Consider the following 23,401-nt stretch of genomic DNA (forward strand, 5'->3'; position numbering starts at 1 on the left):
GGATGCCTTAGAATAATATAAATTGTCCCGTCTGAATGTATTCGGACGTTGAACGGATTAACCTTAAATCACTGGATATGACATGTTGAAAATTTGACCATTTTTCATAAGTATGGAACAGAGCGACGAGGATTGGTCAGTCGAATGCTCTGACGATGAAAAATATGAGGCAACTACAGCGGTACTAATAACACTTTTTTCAATAATGATTTCAATAAATTATAGCGAGTCGAGTTAGAATGGAGTATTGTAAATTTTCCAAGTTTCAGAGTATGGAAAGTTGTGTAGACCTAATTCGTAATTTTGATATCGACTCAAGCCTTTCGAGATATCGTCAAGTTTGTAAAACAATTTTTTAATTCCACAGAACGAATGGACTCTGCAGCCAGAGAGTATAATGGCATTGATTGAAGGATTGGAGGTGAACCATCATATTCTTGAACTGGAATGGAAATGTCCAGGAAGACGAGGCCCTTCGCCAGTACCCACCAATAATCGTCAACAGGATCACACTTCACAGGATTATAAGTAAGTAATTATGTAATTCCATACAGACATGCAGCATAATTTTTTATATTATCAACAGTTTCTAATATATATGCATGTTATATCATTCTTGTACCAAAATATATACATATAAATGATTTGATATCATGATTTTCATATAAATACACATAGAAATATGAGTTTTATCTAAAAATTATACAAACATAATATACAGTATAATATGACCAATATATTATTTTCTACTAATACAAGCGAAAAGTTTATTGATGGATAAAAGTTACTTGCAAAGTAGAAAGAAAAATATATTCTTGTTCTATCTAATAGAACTGAAGAGAAGTCTGATTTTGACTTTATGGATGAAATGTCGTCCCCACGGATGCCAGTTCGGCGAGTTGGGGAAAGCACTCCGAAAGGTAGTGCCAAGAAAAAGACTGCAAGTTTCAACGGGGTCTTATCTACAATGCTCCGACACCGACGCTTGGAACAACAAGAAATCAACTCTAGTCCTAAAAAGCCAGAAGCTAACTCCCCAAACCCCAAGCCACAGGCAACTCAATAGGACTTCATTTGTTAAGTTCGAACTATGAAAATTTACCTACATTATTTGTTGGAACAGTTTGTCGGTTTTGCAGGGTTTGACAATAAGACCCTTTTGTACTGGTAATTTTTCAGTTTTTGGTGATTGATTGAATTTTATATCACCATTTTTTAATAATAAGATATTCATTGGTACGAAAAATCGTTTCAATAGTGACGAAAACATTTTTGTACTATTGGAATTGAATATAAGTTTAATAATAAAACTGATATACCGTATTGCTTCGAGTCTAAGCCAAGATTTTTAGTTGTTGACAGCACACGCCAAAGTCGTTCTCATTCTATGCGCGTACCCGTCTTATGTTCGTAACTAAGAAAAACACCCTGAAATACTGTCTCAGAATTGGAGGCCATCCTATATTCGGGGTCGGCTTATACTGGGAACAATACGGTACTACCGATTAAAAATCATATCATGAAGGTGTGAATACAATAACATTGCCTATAATCTTAAGTTTATCATTTTAGATCTGAGATAATTTTTTGTAAATATATTACCGTGAAATCTTTAACACTGTTTCACGATTGTTTCGCGTCGCTGAAAATTCACTCTACCTTTACCGTACAGAGCAGACTTATATCTGTATGCTAATTCAAAATCAGCGTACTGCATACTTGTAATTATTATTATACAATTTATTCTAGATATAATTATATACATGTATATAATATTTTTTTTTTCAAGATTCAAGACGAAAATATTGAGACAAAAAGATGCTGTCCAAATTTTAGCTCTTAATATTTTTCTATTTTCCATTTCAATAACATGGAAATATTTTTTTTGACTAGGATTTTATAACTCGTCAATGCATTGGTGTATTGATGAGACCAGAACGTAATTTATCGCTTTACAAAAAATCTACTTTTTCAAAAGTTATTTAAGGTCCGTTTATATATTATATATTATACATATAACTTATCAAACGAAAATTAATTCAAAATACGTGGTTGAAAGATAGAGCCAATAGATGAGAAAATTTTAACGAATGTTTCCAATCTGTTGATCCTATGATGAATGTCTGTTTAGTCTTCTTGAGGGTCTAATTTGTCAAAAAATTCACGAAATTTTACCAAAGTTTCAAAAACTCTAAAATTAAATGATTCAGGCCTTTTTATTGTGAGACGTAATTTTGCCACAATATATGATTGTGCAAGGTCTCAAATGGTTGCGATCATAGCATTAAATGTGATGGTGAAACAATTGAGAAACGTTGTACTTTCGTAGCTATCCATCTTCCAAAGTTCTAAGCTGTTTTTTTCAATTTCTAGGGGTTAAATTAGTGAAACAAAACATCTACAAATCGATTGTGCGATAAAAATGTTTTTGGATTCAGAAGATCGCAAAAAAGAAAGGTTAAATTTTGTTCAAATTTTTTTATATAGTATATACCTATGGTCATAGCATCAAAACGAACAACGACGAAAAAATGTACTCTCAAGTTTTCTTGACATTTATGAGCAAGTAGCATTCTTAGATTTTCTAAATCATCCCCACATTACGAATTTCCCATTTAAATATTTTATGGAGGATAAAACGAACATTTCACTAAAAATACTGATTTTTGAAACTTTATTCAAAAAATATTGCATTACATACCATGCACATAGGGGTATCATATGCTCTATGTATATGTAATATGTATTAGGGCATTTTACTGTCACACTACGTGCAGTTTACAGTTGGCTATACTATATATGATACGAATAATATACAGACTGAAACTATATTACAGAGGGCTCAATGGTGGACTGACTTGTAGTTCGTCCTCCGTCGGCGGCAAAGTGGTATAACATGGGTTGCTCTTCCCATAAGGATAGTAGGGCTCTCCACCGAGTCCGAGGAGCCGGGATAAAAGTTGAGTAAAATTGGGTCTATCGGATGGTCGGGATGTCCAGCAGGCCTGCATCACCGTATACATCTCAACAGAAATGGCTTCCGGTCTCGAAAGCCGTTTTTCATCGACAACCACGTGGCGCAGTATATGATCATCGCGAACATCGGGATACGGAAACGCACCAAGCGTTCCAATCTCCCATAAAACAACTGCGTAGGACCAGACATCACTTTTAGAGGAAAACTCTCGGTCCCGCATCGCTTCCGGCGACATCCAGCGAACCGGAAGTCGTCGCGTTCCACCGCCGTCGGCTATCACATAAACTCCATTTTTTGAGAGCCCGAAATCCGATACCTGAGAGTCATTATTCAAATCATTAGCAATAAGTTACCGGGTTACAGGCAAATCGACAAATAGAATGTAATATCAGAGCTACAAAAAAAAGTTTTTCGTATCTCCGGATAAGTTGCGAATGGATTTCTTTCCAATTGATGAACTGAATTTTACTAAATCTTCGATTCGATAGTTTAAAACTAGTTACAAATATTTACGCAATTACCTTCAGAGTTAAATTTCCATCCAAGAGGATATTTCTGGCTGCGAGATCTCTGTGGGTGATTCCCTTTTCCTCGAGATGCTGCATGCCCTTTGCAATCTCGACAGCAAATCTTAAAAACTCATAACTTTGAAGACCAATGATGTCTCCTCTCGTTCTCGAAAGTTGCTGGCTCGATGATTGGTGTTGGATGTTCACGTAATTGTGAGAGTTTTCCAAATCAGTTGCCGCATTATTTTCACCGAACGTATCCAGCGTCGGTGTTGTCGGTGGCTCACTTCCCAACGTTGTGTACAAAGCTAGAAAATTTTCATAATTCTCATATCAAGATCATGGACTTGAGTAATGACTGAACGAAACTCATTAAATCAGGCATCTTTGAAATCTTTTGGAATCGTATAAAATTTTGTGAAATCCTTAATATCACATGATATCCGCGAAATTTGTGAAGTCAATTGGATTCACTGAAACGTCAGAAATCATTCGAATTTACTGAAATCTTTTGAAATCGTGAAATCTTCAAATTGAATATACACACAAATTGAAGAGTGATTAACCGCTTGGCTGCTTCATACTTTCGGTTAGGCTTGGTCTTGGACTACATGCGGACATTGGATCAGTGGCGAAACTCGCAAGGCTGCTAGAAATGCGTTTTCTGATATTTTGAAGGTAGGTAAGAAGATCGCCGCCTTCAAGGTACTCCATAATTGCACAAACTGGATTCGCTGGTAACGTGCAACAGCCGATTAACTGGACAAGATGCGGATGCCGTCCAGCAGTCTTCATCATCGCAATTTCCTCTAGCAACTGATTCCTGGCATCGACTTCGTCGTGAAAGGTCAGACTGTTCGTCATCTTAACAGCAAACAACGTCGCCTCGAATCCGTCTATATCAGCGAGGTACACCGTCCCGAATTGGCCCTTTCCTAGTTCCTCTTTGAAATCGATACGGGAGTATGAAATCTCCAGGCCATCAGCCCTCCCGCTTTGAATTGCTTCCTGTGAATCGGTTATCGTTATTTTTTCACCTCCTTAAGAAAAAAAGTGTCCCAATATAATCACCTCAATTTCCTGTTCAACGTAAAAGGCATTTCGCTTCGTCAACGCGAGACGGTCGGTGAAAATTTGACCTCGAGAAAATGAAACAGGAGAACTGTGCGAGCTGTAGAGCCATTAGTCAAATTTTATTATAGTCAATAAATGGATTATCCTTACTTTCAGAGTACTCACTTTTTGGTATCGGTGTTGGACAGCACGATTTCGTATCTATTCCTGTCATGGGACCACAAAATGCTCAGACTTCCGAGTATTAACACACTGGCAATAATGCTCCCGATAATTATCACCTACAACGAAAAATATTTATTTCAAGACTCGTACTTTGCATATGAATTTCGATATCGGACTGAGAACATTTACGCACCATGGGTCCTTTGTATCTATTATTGCGTTCATTTGAGATGACTGAAAAACTTCCTTCAGGCCCAATGCAGCCGTTGGAATCTTCGGCAACGACGTGAACGACGCCATTAATATTTGAACTGACATTGGACCAAACGAAGGACTGATTGTTTGCTGAAACGCGAGCAATTTCGGTTGTATTGTAAACTGGAAGTCCACTTCGAGAAATCAGAACGGGCACTCCGAATCTGGAAATTAATTGAGGGGGGTGATCATCCTTTCGCACTTCATTTTGATGATAAATTTGATAATTTTGCTATATTAATACGGAAAGGTTTATAAATCACCAACGATTATATTAAAAAGCGATAAAATTATGAAAAACGAACTGGAAAAAGAAAGTACATACCTTGGCGATATGAGATTTTCAAATTTTGTCTAACTACGAGTGTGCTGAACCTGAAAACGCGTTATTTTTTTTTGTACCGATAATGGTCAATATATCGCAATGACGTGAAAAATGTAAGCTATTCGAGTTTTGACAGCTGCTGAAGGAGTCAAACTTCAATAATTATACGTAGTTACTTTTGGCCGCATAATCGTTGGTTATTTGGGAACATTCCCGCATCAAAAGCAACAGTTCTAAAAATTTATAATTTGAAAATCAAGCCTAAAAGGGTGACCACCCTCTTCAAAATTATCACTCTACTTCACTACCGAGAATAAAGGAGCTATTATCAGATATGAGTTCTCTACTGTGCTCTTATTTTTGGTGTATAATTATCTGTGGTTTACGAAACTGTCGCCAAATGGCCAAACTCTCTCCTAGGAGTGGTTTGATCGTAAAATCGACCCAGAGAGTCGAAAAATCAGTAGAATTTTCTCGAATTGAACTTTGCCACGTTTTATTGGTGGACGTACCTGATAATATATGACTTGACTTTGTCGTTCCCCGTCAGTTGTTTCCATTTGACGATTACTCGGTCATCGGAAAGTCTCTGCACCTCGACTTCCGGCGAAGCCATATCTTCTTCGGCGTCAGCACAGCTGCATTTGACACCAATGCACTTCGGCACTTTGTAAAACAGATTTGGATGGACCACATTCGGATTTCTCCGTGGGTTTGCGTAAACTTGAATGTCGTATACGCATCCTAGTGTCACAGTTAACTCTGGGATTCCATATACCAGAGGATCTTGGGGTAACTCAACCCCCAGTTGACTCGCATTTTTCGTGGTATAATACAGACTTCCTTCCGGACAGTCTATCGACTCTGTGCTCGATTCGTTTTGGACCGATGTCACCACTATGCTGTGTATTTGAAAAATAAATGTCAATTAACGCCATTAATATGTCTCAACAATACACCTTAATCCCAGTTGCGGCAAAAAATTGTCACAACCCTGCAAGCACACTCTAGCTAAAATTGTTTTTGTAAAATTTCAGAAAATTTTACGCATTGAATCAAAAGATGAATTTCAGTTTTTTCGCAAAAATCAACTCTTACAAATTCTAATAATTTCTAACAACTTTAGGTTCCAAGAAGTTCAGTCGATATTCACCTTGAACTCAACTTGGTGAAAATCATTCGAAACATTGAAATCTTGAAGTTTTTCAAATTTTCAATATAATATGTTCTGACAGAATATGTATTCTTCAAGAAAACTCTCAAACTTCTTGAAATTCCCCCAAATTATTAGAATAATTCAAATTTTGTGAGAAACGCCACATCATTTTTTTGAAAACTGCCTGGAAATATGACAGATTTTTAAATTTTAGAAGAAAAAAAAATTAAGAATCATTGTTGAGAATTTTTTTCACCAGGGTGCATGCAGTTGAGTTAATATCCACAAAATAATTCTACAATTGTTGATTGTAATCTTATTTACAACTTATTTAAAACCTGATACATCTGTCAAGAATGTTATTTAAAATAAATTTGAAAAATTCACCTGTACGAAACGGGATCTTTCCCAGCGATTGGTGGAAGCCACGATATGTTAAGTTTGAGCAATCCTTCGTGGTTAGTTCCATCTGTATCGTCGGTTTCACCATAATTAGAATATTCGAAGACTTCCACAGTTAAATTTCGTGCAGCACCAACAAACTTGGAAACATCATCAGCAGCACTTCTGACTGACAGGATGCTGGCTAATATTATTATTGGTATTATTATTGTACGTAAGAAGTAATCAAATTTTAGCCACGAGAACATTTCATTTCAACACTTAATTTCATTGCTTGCACATTCGATGATTCCGACTGTTGCGTTAAAATTCGAGGACAATTAAATAGTATTCGATTTTCTTATTCCTGAATGACAAAATCCGAACGCGGTATTGTATGTTGAATGAATGATGTTGCTTATTTATCAATTTTTATTAATGCATTACATTCTAATAAACTAAATTTTCCACATTGTTACTTTGATTTTTTAATATACTCGTCGACACGTTTGCACAGATGGATATTCAAGAGTTGCAAATGAATATGGCCGCTCGATAGGACGTTTAGGCTTATGGAAGATACATTTTCAATTCGGTATTTCCGATTTGCAACGAGCAAACCAACGCTGTATTACAAGTAATGATCAGCACTGGTTACCTTTACATATCTCAATACAGTTTATATCTGATAAACGCGTCAAAGATCTGCTGGACATCGATAAGATTATGACTGACCAAACGCGTCATTACGCATTACAATAATTGTAAACAATTCCTTTGATTGAATCGGAATATTTTCAAATTACATTTAGATGAATTTACGGCTTACATGAAGGAAAATTAATACATGAAAACAATGCTTTTAACTGACTAAATTAAATTAGATAACCGCAATTAGGTAATACAGTGCTAACAGCACTTTCATGATAGCGTTGAAGTACAAGGTACGGTTCGTTTGGACTCTTTAACTAATTAGAAACGCGTGAAAAATATCATAATCTCACTCAATCACTGTTCAATTACACTCACGTTTCTACCATACGTAGATTTTGAGTTGTTTTCAAGTTCAGAATTGGACACAGGGATATGAATCGCCGAATATCATTCTAAGCCATGTATCTCATTTACTTTTAATGGAAGTATGTTTCATACGTGTATTTTTGCTCAACAAATAAAGTCTACAATAGATAATGATTCGCAGTATTCACCTAAAAATGTATAAAATTAACCATTCTTTTACGTATCAAATAAATCAGAGATAAAAATCTGTGTACAATGAATGCAGACGCGTTATGTAAACGCTATTGAGTCCAACTAGAGGCGTTTGATACCTTATCTCGTACGAAAAGTTACTAGTTTTGGCGCGCATTGTTCGATATGTAGAACATTACTTAAAAAAATTGTTGCGATAATGACGAAAAAATACTTACACATACGTACCTTGCATCACCAATGGTTTGAAATTGAATTTGAATAACTTGATGTAGTTTACGGCGGATAGATTTTTCGAATTTTTGATGCAGAAAAAAAAAAAGAATTATCCATTTGAAAGAAAATTTCACGTTCTCGCGAATGTTTCTAATATACTTATAAGGACTACGCACTAGATAGGTATTTACTATGATTTATCATTGGGATCTAGGTTTTTGATATTATTTTATTTGTTGGAAAAGCGTGGACAGTTTCCATTGTACATTACGGCATGTTTAGCCTTGTTTCTGCGCAAGTTCCCTCGCTTTGGCCTTCTCCAGTTTGGCGATTCTGGCAGCGGATTTACTGCCAAGAAGACCACCACCCCAGTGTCGTCTAATCTCGTCATGACGGTCATTGAAATTGGTCTTGATCGCCTCAACCACTTTGGTGAAGTTGGCGCGATCGCCGGAATCGACCTGAAATGGAACAGTCAAACCGAATTAGACAATCTATACGATTGCTTAGATTGTGTACACCAATCTAACACAAAGTATCAGTCAATCATTAAGAACTAATCATGGTCAATCATTGGATTGGCTCTTTTTATTTCATCACGGAAAGGAGTTAACAATTATCTCAAATATGTATTATCACGTAGGAAACAAACTAACCTGTGTCAGAGCAACAGCGCTGCAAGTCTTGCGCCTAACAAGTGCTCCCAAACGTGATTTTCCCTTGACAATACAGTAAGGTACTCCCATTTTACGGCACAACGCAGGCAAGAACAGAACAACCTGAAAAAAAAACAGGTGCTGCACTCTGTCTCCGATTATCCGGAAATATGGAAATATTCTATGAATAAGAACTCAGAGTCAACATTCATCCTCTAGACAAAACAATTATTATTGTAAGTTGTGCCTTCAGGTGAAGAAATTCTAGCATCACAGTGGAGAAATGTTGGTTTGGGTAATATAACCATCATATTGATTGAATTTATGAATATTATTATGATGAGGTTGGTCGCAGATTCTTCGAGCAGGTTAGTTCAAAATTTAATAGTTACCTCAATTGGGTCCACATCGTGAGCAATTACGACCAACTGTGCCTTCTTCTGCTCGACCAAAGTTGTGACAGTATTTGTGCCACTGCGAAGTTGGTTGGGCCTCTTAGTCGGAGTATCTTCCTTCTTTGCAGCCTTCTCCTCAGCTCTAGCTTTCAGCCGCAGCTTCTTAGCAACGGCACTTTCTGGGCGGTACTTTTCCAAGATTTTGAACAGCTGTGTAGCTGGCGAACGGAGCAGCCAAATTAATTGTATATACTCTATAATCTTTCCCAGACCAAGTGCCAATAATGACCACGGAATCTCTGATTACCTGTCTGCTTATCAAGTGTCTGCGTGAATTGGTTTATTGGTGGTGGGACCTTCAGCCTCTTTTGGAGCACAGATCGCTGGCGTTGAACGCGGATGTACTTGGGCCATTTGACGAATCGACTTAGGTCTCGGTCTGGCTGAATATCCTGGCCTGAAATAACAAGGCATTATATTGTGATGATCATATGAATTAAGTGCGGATATAGAAGAAAGTCATTTAAATAGCTTGCCAATGCCAAAGTTGCGGGTCCGTTTTTCAAAAAGCGGGTTTGTCAGCTTCTTAGGCTCAACCTTCTTCACAGCGAGTGGAGCTGCTGCTACCTTCTTCCCGACCTTCTTCTTGGGCTGCACCATGTAGGAATAAGAGAAAAAATAACAGAATTGCTCATTCTGATTAGGACTGATTAGTCTCCGGTAGTTTAAAGTTGTAAATGAAATTGTTGTCTGAGAAGCTCATAAGTACGTTAGCACAGTTAAAGAACAGGAAAAACACGCCGATTTATAACCTCAAGTAATTGAATCGATACCAGGGTTTGGCTGAAAACTATTCACTTACTCGTGTAATATAGTAACCGTACCTTCTTTTGAACCATATTTATAAACACTAATTGCTGGATGCCCTAATTCGCGACTGGATTTAACACAGCCCACGATTCAATCCGTCAAAGAAATCCAGCAAGCGCGGCTGCTGGACACATAAAGAGAGTAGAAATGTTTCGGCATAGACTAAATCGAGGCAAGATGGCCGCGAGTCAGACCTAACTGTCAGCAATCTCGGGTCTCTGTCACTCAGCGGCTCGATACGCAGCTCTGTCACTCTCGTGGGGAATTTTGACTAGTTCCACCTACTTCCAGCTCATTTCAGAACGCACCTCATCGGAATGTAAACTCTGCATAAGCTTTGCATGCCAATGGCGGCAGGAGGAAGAGAATGTTTGTATCATGGAGACTGTCTTCATGGTTTGTATGTACATGAATATCAGGTGACAATCCCTGATATCGTTTCAACTGGCTGCACTGATATGAGTGTGATTTCCTCATTTTTCAACCAATACCAAAGACGGAACCTTAGTGAAAATGCAGTCGGTACAATCAGTTGAAAACAATATAACATTTTAAACGCAAGTTGTACTGCTGAAATAGAATTCACGGAGACAAAAATTCCCAGTAATCGCGATGTAGTCTGGTGGTTGTCAGTCAAGTAACATATGTTACTGTCACGGTCTTATAGACAGGTCTGGGTACTCCGGCTGTAAAACCGTGCTCGAAAATGAAGCCGATGTTGTGAATTTTCGCCGCTAGCGCTAGTGAGGGAGAGGCCTACTTAGTACGCGTACACCGGCCTCGGAGATTGCAGCGCTCCGGTCTTTGGAGCACAAATTGAGAAACACAGGCCTCAAGACGGTCACGCTGCGTTATATAGGAAGGGGCACGAAGTATTGCAGTGCCCAGACCGTCTATAAAGACCGTGGTTACTGTATATGCTCTAAGTAGCTGACATACGTAGACAAAAGTTGCCTTTTTACGAGACCGACAACTTATAGGCCGTGTATAGACATCGAATGTCCATCTATATCCTGCTTTCTTCTTGCCTGTAGGATGGTGTAAAGATGACTTTACGACACCAATGATCGTCGGCATTTAGGACATTTTGTTGTATTTGAAAAAGGCATTTTGGAGTAATCTAACAATAAATGTTTTTCGCGCGGGTAACTGGACGTTGTCTTTAAACTGTGAGGTATTAGACACGCGTACGTATTTACATACCTATGTCAACATACAATTTATCTTTATTACATAGTAAGCTGTATAATATTATATATATTCAGTAGGATGTAGCATATTTTATTTGAATGCGTTTATATGATAATGACAGACGATGTTTCATAGCTATGATTACAAGATTTCCAATTTTTTTTACAATTATATAAAACGACTTAGAGCTTATAACACAATCAAATCATAAATCATAATTTGTAGTTAATGATGAACGAAACAATAACACGTCTTATCTAAATATAAAATTCATTAGTTTTTCATACTTAATCGTAACCTAAAGCCTTTATACTTTTAATCAAATACAATATATATTCTTTTTTTAATAACCTGTAAGCTATACCAATATCAACACTTATTTTTATATAAGCATATTTGTCGTGTTTTAAAGCTAAATATGAGTTTCAGTCTACGTTCACAGCCACATGTCAATATTTCTTATCTTGAGGCAGAAATTCGTCAGGAAAGGTCATTGACTGACAAGTTGAAAATTATCCTGTCTCTTTTGCTGTCTTTTTGACAGGTTATGGAAAGGTCTTCTCTGATTCATTATACTGGTAAAATGATTACGATATATTTATTTAATGCAATCAATGTGTTTGCAGAAAGTCGGTCGTAATGCTTTTGAGTTATCTTTGTTGTAGACCAATTTATAGGGATTTTTGATTGAGTCTTTATCGTACATTATTTGTTAAAAAAGCGTATCTTGCTCAATAAGAATATCTCTTGTTTATAATATATAATTTTATTATCGAAGGGTTGAAAGTTTGTTTCTATAATTGTTGTTGAGGTATTGATGAGAAAATACTTGATGTGCAATTCTTATTATAAATGATATTAAGTTAGTAATACTATATATATATACTGATATATATAAACTTTCATATATATATATATATATATATATATTTCATTTACACACACACACACACAGGGGGGGGGGGGGGGGGTAAAATGGGTTCCTCCAAAATTTTATGAATAATTTCGTTTGTTTAAATCTTTTTGAAAAATTCAAACATCACGTCTGTAAACATAATAAAGTATTATTTAACGTTTTTGTTACTGTTGTTGAAAAATTTCAATTTGATAAAAAAAAAATTGAAATCGGTTAGACTTTTTTTTATGTAAATAACTTATAAAGAAATTTAATTAATCAAATTTATTTAATTTTCAAAAAAAAACAAATTTTCCACTTCTTTCAGAGGATAGTATCCCATTTTACCCCTAAAAAATGAACATTTTTTTTAACGGCAGCTGAAAATTTTTCTATTTCGAATACAATTGAAAAAACAGAGATTTACCCTATTTAGATCCCCGAAAACTTTATATTTTCTTAAGTACCCCGTTCTGCCCCCCACTCCCGCATATGTGTGTGTGTGTGTGTGTGTGTACGGGAGTAGGGGGGAAGACGGGGTACTTAAGAAAATATCAAGTATATCTATATATGTATACATATGAATATGTTAAACTATTATTATGACTTGGAAATAGACTGTACAAGCACTTTTTATAATATGTTATACTGCCGCAGTGATTGAATATATATATATATATATATAATCAATAAATATATATATATATATATACTAGCAGCCCATCCCGGCTTCGCACGGGCATATAATAATATTAAGTAATAATATAAATGTTATTTTTCTAGAAACTCACTGTAAACATTGTGTATTTTCTTTTATTATATTATTATATGCCCGTGCGAAGCCGGGATGGGTTGCTAGTTATGCTGTTAAAATGTAGCTTATATGACACGTTCGTAGATTTACCATAGCAGCGCCATCTATTGATTACTTACTCAACCCAGTCGAAAGGTATCGACATCTGTTAGAATCATTCGGAGTTGACAGATAATTGTGACTGTCAAATAATAACAGACAAATAATTAGCAATATATTATAATTGCGACTATAATTTGAGATTTAAACTATCCTATCTCTCAAGTTGGATCGAACTGCACATGGTGTGCGTATTTTATTATAATCGGTTAAGTGGTTTAGGAGTCCATTGAGGACAAACATCGTGACACGAGATTTATATATATTAAGAAGATATATATATATATATAATCAATAAAAAAAATCGTTAAAAGTCTTTTTCATTCGTACATTATTTCTGACCCACGATATTGCCATACAAAAGAAACGTGGCATCCGACAAATGTCGTATGGATAGACCTAGGATGAAGTTAGAGATCCATACAACATACCACCGTGATCTATACGACGTATACAAAACATCCATAGGATATCCGAATATCCAATCCAACGGAGATCACAGAAGCGGACATTCGGCTATCCTGTAAACGTCCTGTGTACGTCCATAGAACATATCAGGATATTCTGAAGATATTTGTTGTAGACCTAAAATATATTCGTCGGACATCCTGTGGATGACCTTGTGCTGTGTGGGATATTATATTATTTCATTATATACTTTGAGACATATGTTTTAGATACTTATTTTTATTAAAAAATACATTTCTATGTAATGTCTACTTACTGAAATAAATGATATTTACATTCATATTTCTTGTCCGCACGTACATCTTGACCACCTGACACACGTACCAGACATTGCAACTACCAGTAGGTGATGTCGCGCTTAATAGGATACATTGACATTGCGTTGACATGTGGTAAATAAGAAAAGAAGACTAGCAGTTGTCTTCATGGTTTGACCCATAGACAACTTGTACACGGTAACTCCTAACGGACGTTTTCGAGGTATCTTAGCTAAGTTGTTTTGACGCAACTTTTAATCGTGTCAGTAAGTTATCTGAAAACAGATATCTTAAAGGCAATTTTCAGGCTATAGTGTTTACTGGGATGGTTGAAAAAATATCCAGCTATGTTATCTATAGCAATGATAATATACATGAATAAAAAAACATTCGTATTATGTAATGGAAAGGACTCTGAGCAAATACGAATATAAACTAAGAAAATATTAACGATTTCATAAAAGGTTTTGTAATAAGAACGTTGAAGAGTCATTAAACTCTGGTATCTCTTCTCCGATCTTATTCTTATATTGTTCTTCAGCTTATTTTATTCACCAAGACAATTCCAACCCTATCCTTGAATTCCTGAAACAATTCAGCTCTGCTATTTCACATTTGATAAAAGAAATCAAACAAATGACACACCGAGTTGTAAGAACTATTCAGTTCGCGCACATTTATGACTCTATAACATAAAAGTTCGCTGAAAGCTTAGAGCTGCATTTCATTTAAATTGTGTAAGAAAGAAGAAAGTATCTCCTTTAAACTTATGGACAAAGATGAATATACTGACGAAAGGGCAATAGAATACACTTTCATTCAAAACACAAGCAAATTACAATAAATAAATTTATTGCTGAATCACTTCAGTGTCATTACTTACGGATCATTCATAATCATTATAAAAGTTTATAACATTTTATTACACTTAAGATGCAATGTATTGTTCAAGACTATAATTTATCACAAATCAGGATCCATTGCAACGACGAGATCAATGATACAATTAATTTAAAATACATCTTGGAAAGGAAAATTAGCTTTTTCTGGTTCAAGCAGATCAGCTAAGAAGCACGCTGTTCCGGCAAAACCTTCGTACAATGAGTAAGGGCTATCAGGTCTACGGGCGTTTTGATAAAATTCATCCGATTTCAAGAAGTTGGCAAATGCTGCAGCACGATGCCAGTGCTTAGGATCCTGCGTCAAACGGTACAACAATAGGAAGACGTAACCACTTCCTGCTATCCCATGACATATTCCTGGGCCCTTTTTAAGCAAGCCCTTCCTCCATGTCAGTTCTCCGCATTTCAAACACGATTCCAAGTACCTTTCATCTTTCCAATGTAGGTAGGCAGCTGCCATTAGATAGACAACACCAGGTGCTCCATGACACCAGTGAACTAGCTCATCGATCTCCGATCTTGATCTTCGATCGAGTTCATCCATGGCACATGGAAAGTTACCAGACTTTGTCTGCAAACCAAGGAGATAATCGACCGATGCTTGGACAAGCTTTTCTGCAACCGGGTCTGACTCTAAAAATTTTGGTGTTTGAATGAGTACTTGAAGAATGGAAGACAATCCATGCGCAGCACCGAGATACTCAGTTTCGTAATAAGAGTACATCAACGGACATGGGCTTCCATGGTCGGTCGCATGTTGTCTTCCAGATTGTACAATAGCTTGTGCTATTTCATGAATTTCTTTAAGCGGGACAACTTGGCTGTCCATATGCTTGTTCAGCCACAAAGCTCCGAAAAGGTACCCTGTGCGCCCAACAAATAATTCATCTCCACCGCAGGACAAGAAATTTATCGGCTTGCAGTTATTTGCTCCTTGAAGATATCGCTTGGCATAATCTGAAGCCTTGACGCTATCCTTTGCTGCTTTGTGAAGCACAGCAGCGACTGCATAAATCCCAGCATTGCCCAGCAGAAATGAGGACTTTTCTTTTTTTGAGTCTTTGCATCGATCAGCATGCTCCAGAGCAGGTGCTAAATACTGAAGACCGAACAAGACAAAATTGCTCCTCTCTTCCTGTAGCTGACTTATTTGACTAAGGTGATAGCCCATGTATGCTATCCCAGCTATTCCAACGTACAAGCCACCGTCAGCTGAGGATTCTGAGGCCGGTTGCTTTGCCGCAATTTCACGCACGATTTCCATAAGTTCCTTCTTTTGGCCGATTACTTCCTTGGCAACATCTTGGTCTTTATAATCCTCCAATTCATTAACGATGTAACGCAACGGTCGAGACATTTCAATTAGTCCATAAGAAATTTATTCCAATGTTATGTGTATATTTTTTCTTCTTCCTTTGTGACTATGATTCTAAAGTGAGTGGCATGTGTCAATTAGATGTATACTTCGAATTAAAAAACACGTTGACAGTACGTCAAACTTTCGCACCTGCTGTTTTACCCTAGCCATGAACACCGGTTTGTTATATCCATGGAGACTAAAGTAACCTAATCATATTCTAATGTATGGAAACGTTGACTGAAAGTTGTTAAAGGCAGCCAACCAAGTGGGGCGTTTTGAAACTCGGCGCAAGTAGGCGTGGGACGATGCGGTGAGCATCGGTACAAAGGTTTCCTACGGTTATCAACATTAACATTGGAATCCCCCACGGAATCCCCACAAACAATAGATCACAATTACAATTTTATTTTATAAATTTGAAACCTAGGATTGATAGTTGGAAGTGTGAAGAAAGGAAGAAAATGAAGAAGCGAAATGAAGTAGCTAATGGCGTATTCGGACTGCGCACGATCGATTCCTCTCTCAAATTTACGTTGATATAATGCCTCGAAGAATAAATTTAACTATTTTTCAGAGACGGCCAAACTTTGACTGAAAAAATCCAAGGGGGTTAATCTTGATTTTTTGCGAATTTCACAGCTTGGTAACATTTTGTCTCAGAATCGTTTTGCAGGGCGTTTTTTCCACTAATTGGACATTCAGGAACGCGGAAAAGACATCAAAAAGAGCGAAAGACCAACTGTGAAGGAATTACGAAGGAAAACTCTCGTTTTTTGGCTATAACTCTTGACACGTTTCTGGCAGTGTATTCCATAGAGCTTCTATATAAGCTTTATAAGTAGCTATTCGAGACATAAGAAAGTAAGTTAATTCATTCTCATTGTTCTAGAATCGTTATACATGTCATGCATTATAGTGAATTGAGTGTTGATATCTTTTTATTATTTTTTATGGTTCAGGAGAAAGGCCCTGGACATACCACAATATTTTTAGTATGGACTATACGATAGTAAACGTATGAAAGGGGATTCTTATTATACACGAGATTACGATTCTGGAATAATGAGAATGAATTAGAGTATCTTTTTGCCTCGAAAAATTGCTACCGTTCTATTCGATTTCCTTCTTGCTTCGTCATTATCTCCGCTTGTTCACACTTCTAATTAACAATCCTAGATTTTTCAATTCGTAATCAATGATTCTCAGGATAAAAACGGAACTGAGAACCACCGACTCAACCACATAGTTCGGATTCGCGGCATTTTGCCGTTCCATTGGTACTAGAGATGTAAGTGGTAAGCGTGACCGATAAATTTACCGTATTTTTACCGTCACAATCTGGTAATGTGACTGCAATAGTACATTACGTGACAAGTGCGGGAAGTAGGTAATAGTTGCCCGCACGAGTTATGTATACTATTTTTTGACACAAGTGGTGGTAAGTTTGCGATAAGATCTAGTAAAAATGGTATTGGTACACAAAGGAAAGCTAATATGACCTTTTGTAATCGATATTAGTAATCCAAGCGTTGCCTTCTCTCCTTAGCGCTGCGTTTGTTTACATCGATTATAATCTAGTAAATACACATTGCGCAAGAGGTTATTACAATTCTAGAGATCGCTGTAAAGGTAACATTGATTTACCGCACGTTCCGCAGATACGGTAAAACGAACTTACCGCACGCTATGTCGAAAATAAAATTACCACACTGGTCACATGTCAGTGCCATCTCTACAGAATCGCGACATCCTGCCGACTCGAGAATGTGTGTGTGTGTACACAATACATTCATAATCAGCTTTGAATGTAATATTGCTTTTTAGCGAAAAAGACGAAAATTATGATTATAAGTGAAAAAAAAATGACGTGCTACGTCTATCTACTTATAAATGACCCGTCATATCTTTTGTGACCGTTGACCTCCTTCTCGAACACCATGCAATAAACATCGCAAGCATTAAGGAATGTCGATTTATAAACCGAAGGATGATGGGTGGGGCCTGCCGGAATGTCGTTTAAAAATATAATTGGTTGCTAAAAGTGCATCATTCCATCCCTGACCGTCACTCGTCAATCGGTAAAATATCTACACGGTCACGAACTTCAAATCATCAGCAAAATTAGTGTATTTTGTTGGTAATTTTACTGAGAATCTTAATATCAGTATTTTTACATCTCTATACCTACTCGTTGACTGGTATATTCAAACGTTCAGCCCTCGGCTAATATTTCTTCAGGCTGACAATGAGTGCATCCGCGTGGGTCCGGGGGACCCGGGGGCATGGTCCGGGGGTAATTCTATTACTCTGTACTTATCAACTCGCCCTATAAGATCCCAATATTCAATCGACTCAGTATGGCAGATAATTTCCCCCGGTCTTTTAGCTCACTTTATCGTACCCTTACCGGCAGAGCATAGTCCATAAGATTAGCAGTTTTTATATATTTTCAATCAACGACATATGTAGGGTGATTTTTAATTACAAGTAGTTGCAGCCGGTTGCTGGTACCGGGCGCATGCGATTGGTCACCTTCCTATACAGATGGGCTTAGATTCTCTCCAGACCAACTGCTGACGACCCCGTTGAATGATTAAAAATTAGCTTATATGAGTAGCTGGGAATAGTAAAATTTGTAGAAATCATGCATGGCCAGTTTCAAATCAAAATTTTATCTGTTCAAATCATATCAAATAAGTCATGGCATATGAGTGATATTATTGTTACAATTTGTAAAAACCATGATAAATATAAAACTTCACAGAATTTCACAGAATTGCGATACCGAACTGAAAGTATACATACGAAATATGTTTTGCAAACTTTGCGAGCCAAACTTCTTACACAGTACAATTAATAGTCTTCAGTTAACGCATAGTATGAACAGGCTAGCCTTAGGGTAGCCATCTGCAAGATTGTTCTATGGCTTTGACGCCTTGGAACTTTGAGATTGTTTCCTTTTTCATAGTTTGGTAAATTTCCAGTGTCTTTATGAGGCAACATTGCTAGCATACACGACGTTATTACTTCCTGAGTGGATGCTAAACTGTTTCCACTGTTGTAAGATCATATTTACTAGCAGTAGTGAGTACCGATGGTCAAAAATGCTGACATTTCCTACTTCCGTCCCGATCCATGTTCTAAGGACTAAACATCAGCACAATTAATGTATCAACTGGAACAACTAATGCGTAATCGGTAAGCCAGTGACGGCGGTGAGGCAGCATATCCATGTTGCTCAGCTTCAATTTGTTCCGAGTATGGTGTCTCCAGTATTTTTTGTATCAGCACAACCTGCACCCCAATAGATAAATTTTTTTCATTCCCTCATCCCATAAAAAAGAGCTAACCAACCTCCGAAAAGTCGTTCTGTTCAGCTTTTTCAATCGCCGATTGTGCCATCCAATTTCGCAGAACGTACAATGGATTCACGGCATTCATTCTTTCCTTACGTTCCGCGTCATTATAAACTGAATGAGAAAGTTATTCTTGGACTTAAATGGCATTGTATACTTGTCACAATATCATGAGTGTATTGTATTGTATTCACACATAAGACAGACTTGCGCAACAGACTAAATAGCCGGAAATATGGTTACCTCCTTCCGAGTACAGACGCCGCCTATAGAATTCTGCAAACGAGGTGTAATAATCGTGACACATCAGACGAGAAAGAGACCAATGATTTTTGACTACATCATAGTCTATCATAGTGTCAGGATTAACCAATGCCAGTTGTCTAAATGTCATTGTGTAATCAGCCCCAGTTTCCTCCATCATCGACAATAACATAGCCAACAACTGTTGGTCCTCCTCAACGTCCGTTATCAAACCTAATTTTGATCTCATTACCGATCTGAAACCCGATATACTCCGAGAATAATAATTGCAGGGTATGATTTGAACAGGGTCTTAGAATATAAAAGTCTTGTGTTATTCATCGCTTCTCAATGTCAGCTCTATGAAACCCCAACTCTGAATTCATTATATCAGAATATGTTACGTAACGTTGCGTGAGCGTGTGAGAGTGAGACTTGATGAGATTCCTAGAAATTCTGACCAACTGGAGAACTAGAGCTGTCGCAACAATTGATCTGAGTCATCCACAAAATACCATTATGGCGAGTCAAGTTCGCATGAAATCAAGTACGGGCCATGAAATATCCCGATAATCAGTCAACGCTCAACGATTATAGCAGTGAATTTTGTTTATAAATTGATTCATTTCCATCAAAGTTTCACTCTCTGTATCAACATTTCTTGCATTGCAAAATGTAGATCGGTCACTAAAATAATGCTAACCTTAACTTTCTTCTTCCGTATCCGCCAAGCATTTTCAATACGTTCGATGCGTACAGTCTTTGATTTTCATCTAAGAATGGTTCAAAGGCTGCGGATAGTTTTTCCAGATTCCACAGTACAACCTGAACATTTGTGTAAAAATAAACCACACAAACACGTGAAGAGTTTCGCTCGCTCATGAAATTGTTCGAATTTAAAACGCAGTCAATTTTTTTCAACTTTTGACCTCTATAATTAAAATAAAATTACTTACATCCAACTGCTTATCCAACGAATATTTGCCGAATCTATCTGACCTATTAGGAACAAATTTCGAATCGTAGGCTTCGACAAAGCCAAATGGACCATAATCAATGGTTAGTCCCAAAATACTCATATTATCCGTATTCAGTACACCGTGAGCAAATCCGAGACTTTGCCAGCGGACAGCTAATTCGACTGTGCGATGCGCTATTCGTCCAAATAACACGACGTAACGGTTCTCCACTTCCAGCAAGTTGATGTCGTTGAAATGATTCTAAATTACCATTTATAAGCATCGAATGACTGAAATGTCCGGTAGACTCAATAGCAGACAGCAAAAATTTGAGAAATTTAACATTTAATTGCATACTTCTATGATGTAATCCACAAGCATCTTTAGGTGCAACAATTCGCCCTGACGTGCTAGGATTTCGAGCGATCCGAAACGGAACCAGGAGGGTGCCACCCTTAAAAGTATTGCTGCCCTTTCGCTTCGAATCTGTCCAGAATAGAACTGATCTCTGTAAACTGCGTCACTGCCGACGATGAGCGCTGCGGATCGCGTCGTCTCAACTCCTGCGTTACAAATCATTATAATTAGTGACGTAAAATATATCATTCCAAAACCATAATATTGCATACAGATACTGCTTTATTCGGCTCATAATGGCTCATTAGCTAATTTAGATTAATTCAACGATATAATTCAACGCACAAAAAGCGACGTGCCATTTGGACCATCATTTTGTGCTGTTGAATCAATGTGGAATCAAAATTACGGTGAAAAATAAATTTGTATAATCCAGTACGTCGGCCGTACTAATTGGTGTAGTATATTTACTGTCACTAGATGGCGCCTTCTGAATTCCAAAATGATAAAAATCTCCATGATCAGTACTTAGAAATCAGTAATAAGTGGTTTTGATTTGTAAATAAATGAACCGACGTGATGAGTATAATATTAAGTCTGCCAAAGTTTAAACTAACCCAAATAATACATTGCCTCCGAGCAGAGAAATTCTCTTATGGAAGATCTGAGGACGGCGCGTCCATCCAAATCGCGAGAATACGGAGTCAGTCCGGATCCTTTCAGCTGTAATTCCCATCTTTCACCTTTCCTGTACAGAGTTTGTACTGTTAATGGACTGCCGAACCACATGTAGCATATTTATAACGTGTGAAACGACTGAAGCATATGGTTCGTGTTGAACACGTAGTTTCATCAGCCTCGCTCACACAACTGATCATAATATTGCTACTAGAGGGATAAACACACGCGTTTATGTACTCTCCAAGAATGTGCGCCCTGCCATCACCCAACTGAGAACACCACTTCCCAAATTGATGCCCGCCGTAACGATGGGCTAACGGCGTCGAGTTCGTAACGGGGCATCCGGATACGAATTGAACGAATCCGTTCGTGACAGAAATGGCAGGATCCATGTCAAGCACATTTACGAGAACATCTCTGGACGCTGCGATGAGCTTAACCTCGTCTTGAGCAAGGGGAGTGGGATTAACTTCCGAGAATATTCCCATTCTCACGTGACGCGGCGTACAATCATTCTTGATTTCGTCCAATGGCAACGAGCACAAAGTATTTACCGAAAATCTCCAAGCAGAAATATCTGTCGTAAGCGCATTTCCGCTAGCGAATGGACTTCCTCGGCTCACCATGGCGCAGAAAAAAATATGACACTAATACCGAACGGATATACTTCGTACAAAGTAAGGCATAATTACTGTTTTACTGTGGAGGAATTTTGAATTTGGTATCAAGCACTGCAGAAATTTGTGACAGATAACTGCACTGCGTGAATGTGGTTTCATTTCGTCACATTTCGGCCGTGAAATATTCTTACTATAAATGAATCAGAAACAACACATGCAGAAAAATATGCATCGAACTGTTGTGGTTTTGTAATTTCGAAATATACAATTGTAGTTAGATTTATGGACAGCTCACCTGTACGGTGGCAGAAAGCACAAATTATAAATTTGAATCGATAAATTTCAGTCGAAAATGATTTTAACGTCTATATTGATTAAAATGTTAGCTCAAAAATTTTAGCTGAACTTTTGGTTGAATAAACATGTTTCATTTTACATATTATTTCATTACAATCCGTGTTGTGATATTGAATTTAAATTTTGAATGGATCTCGACATTACAGGGATCGATGTAATCAAGAATTTTTTGCCGTAGACCCTCTAGCAGTCAGTGAGTTTTTAAAGAATGATTCAATCGTAATTGGTTGTATGTAATTCTTCTTTGGCCATCATTTCATAAACACTCAATAATCTGACTGTTAACGTAAGATGCACACTATTAAGATTGGATTCAATCTAGTCAAACTGGTTTCGGATGAAAAACATCAGACGCTCAAATTCTACACTCAAGATCATCTCTAAAAAGGACTTAAATGATATTACATATGGCAAGAAAACAATTCAGTGTTTCTCAGGACCATTGATTGAATAATAAACATGATATATAAAAGCACCGTTATTGCGAAAGCTAACAAATTCTTTATTGATAAGTAACTTTGTTTAGGAATGTGATGAGCCAACTTAGGAGTGGTTCACTTCGCGATTAATCACGTTACGGCGATTGTAGATGCGATGGCTACAGTACAACTTAAAAAAGTTAAATATGGTTGTAGTGTTTATATAAGTTTA

At 37.2% G+C, this 23,401-nt stretch overlaps 5 protein-coding genes across 5 annotated transcripts; 1 reads left to right on the top strand and 4 right to left on the bottom strand.

The window, feature by feature from the left end:
* Positions 1–39: 39 nt before the first annotated feature.
* LOC107221369 (PAXIP1-associated glutamate-rich protein 1) lies at positions 40–1,616 on the top strand. Its single transcript, XM_015660329.2, has 3 exons — positions 40–181; positions 368–528; positions 832–1,616. The coding sequence occupies exons 1-3, from the start codon at positions 113–115 to the stop codon at positions 1,064–1,066; spliced, it is 465 nt and encodes a 154-aa protein (XP_015515815.1). The 5' UTR covers positions 40–112; the 3' UTR covers positions 1,067–1,616.
* Positions 1,617–2,657: 1,041 nt separating this feature from the next.
* On the bottom strand, positions 2,658–8,332 carry LOC107221339 (putative molluscan insulin-related peptide(s) receptor). The gene is made up of 8 exons (XM_046730252.1): positions 6,849–8,332; positions 5,818–6,207; positions 4,919–5,144; positions 4,726–4,841; positions 4,558–4,657; positions 4,071–4,494; positions 3,499–3,794; positions 2,658–3,293 (listed from the first exon to the last, which is right to left on the bottom strand). Exons 1-8 carry the CDS (start codon positions 7,109–7,111, stop codon positions 2,832–2,834), a joined length of 2,277 nt encoding a protein of 758 aa, XP_046586208.1. The 5' UTR covers positions 7,112–8,332; the 3' UTR covers positions 2,658–2,831.
* Positions 8,333–8,481: 149 nt separating this feature from the next.
* Positions 8,482–10,365, bottom strand: LOC107221371 (60S ribosomal protein L7a). Its single transcript, XM_015660330.2, has 6 exons — positions 10,206–10,365; positions 9,858–9,972; positions 9,629–9,778; positions 9,319–9,539; positions 8,927–9,049; positions 8,482–8,731 (listed from the first exon to the last, which is right to left on the bottom strand). Exons 1-6 carry the CDS (start codon positions 10,218–10,220, stop codon positions 8,549–8,551), a joined length of 807 nt encoding a protein of 268 aa, XP_015515816.1. The 5' UTR covers positions 10,221–10,365; the 3' UTR covers positions 8,482–8,548.
* Positions 10,366–14,750: 4,385 nt separating this feature from the next.
* LOC107221346 (lanC-like protein 3) lies at positions 14,751–16,430 on the bottom strand. The gene has a single exon (XM_015660292.2). It carries the CDS (start codon positions 16,172–16,174, stop codon positions 14,927–14,929), a length of 1,248 nt encoding a protein of 415 aa, XP_015515778.2. The 5' UTR covers positions 16,175–16,430; the 3' UTR covers positions 14,751–14,926.
* A 2,436-nt stretch (positions 16,431–18,866) lies between these two features.
* Positions 18,867–22,399, bottom strand: LOC107221338 (protein adenylyltransferase SelO-like). Its single transcript, XM_015660282.2, has 8 exons — positions 21,999–22,399; positions 21,710–21,840; positions 21,093–21,298; positions 20,733–20,996; positions 20,480–20,601; positions 19,777–20,033; positions 19,532–19,647; positions 18,867–19,471 (listed from the first exon to the last, which is right to left on the bottom strand). The coding sequence occupies exons 1-8, from the start codon at positions 22,397–22,399 to the stop codon at positions 19,349–19,351; spliced, it is 1,620 nt and encodes a 539-aa protein (XP_015515768.1). The 3' UTR covers positions 18,867–19,348.
* Positions 22,400–23,401: the final 1,002 nt, after the last annotated feature.

This window comes from Neodiprion lecontei, chromosome 2 (assembly GCF_021901455.1).
Source record: "Neodiprion lecontei isolate iyNeoLeco1 chromosome 2, iyNeoLeco1.1, whole genome shotgun sequence".
Lineage (NCBI taxonomy): Eukaryota > Metazoa > Arthropoda > Insecta > Hymenoptera > Diprionidae > Neodiprion > Neodiprion lecontei.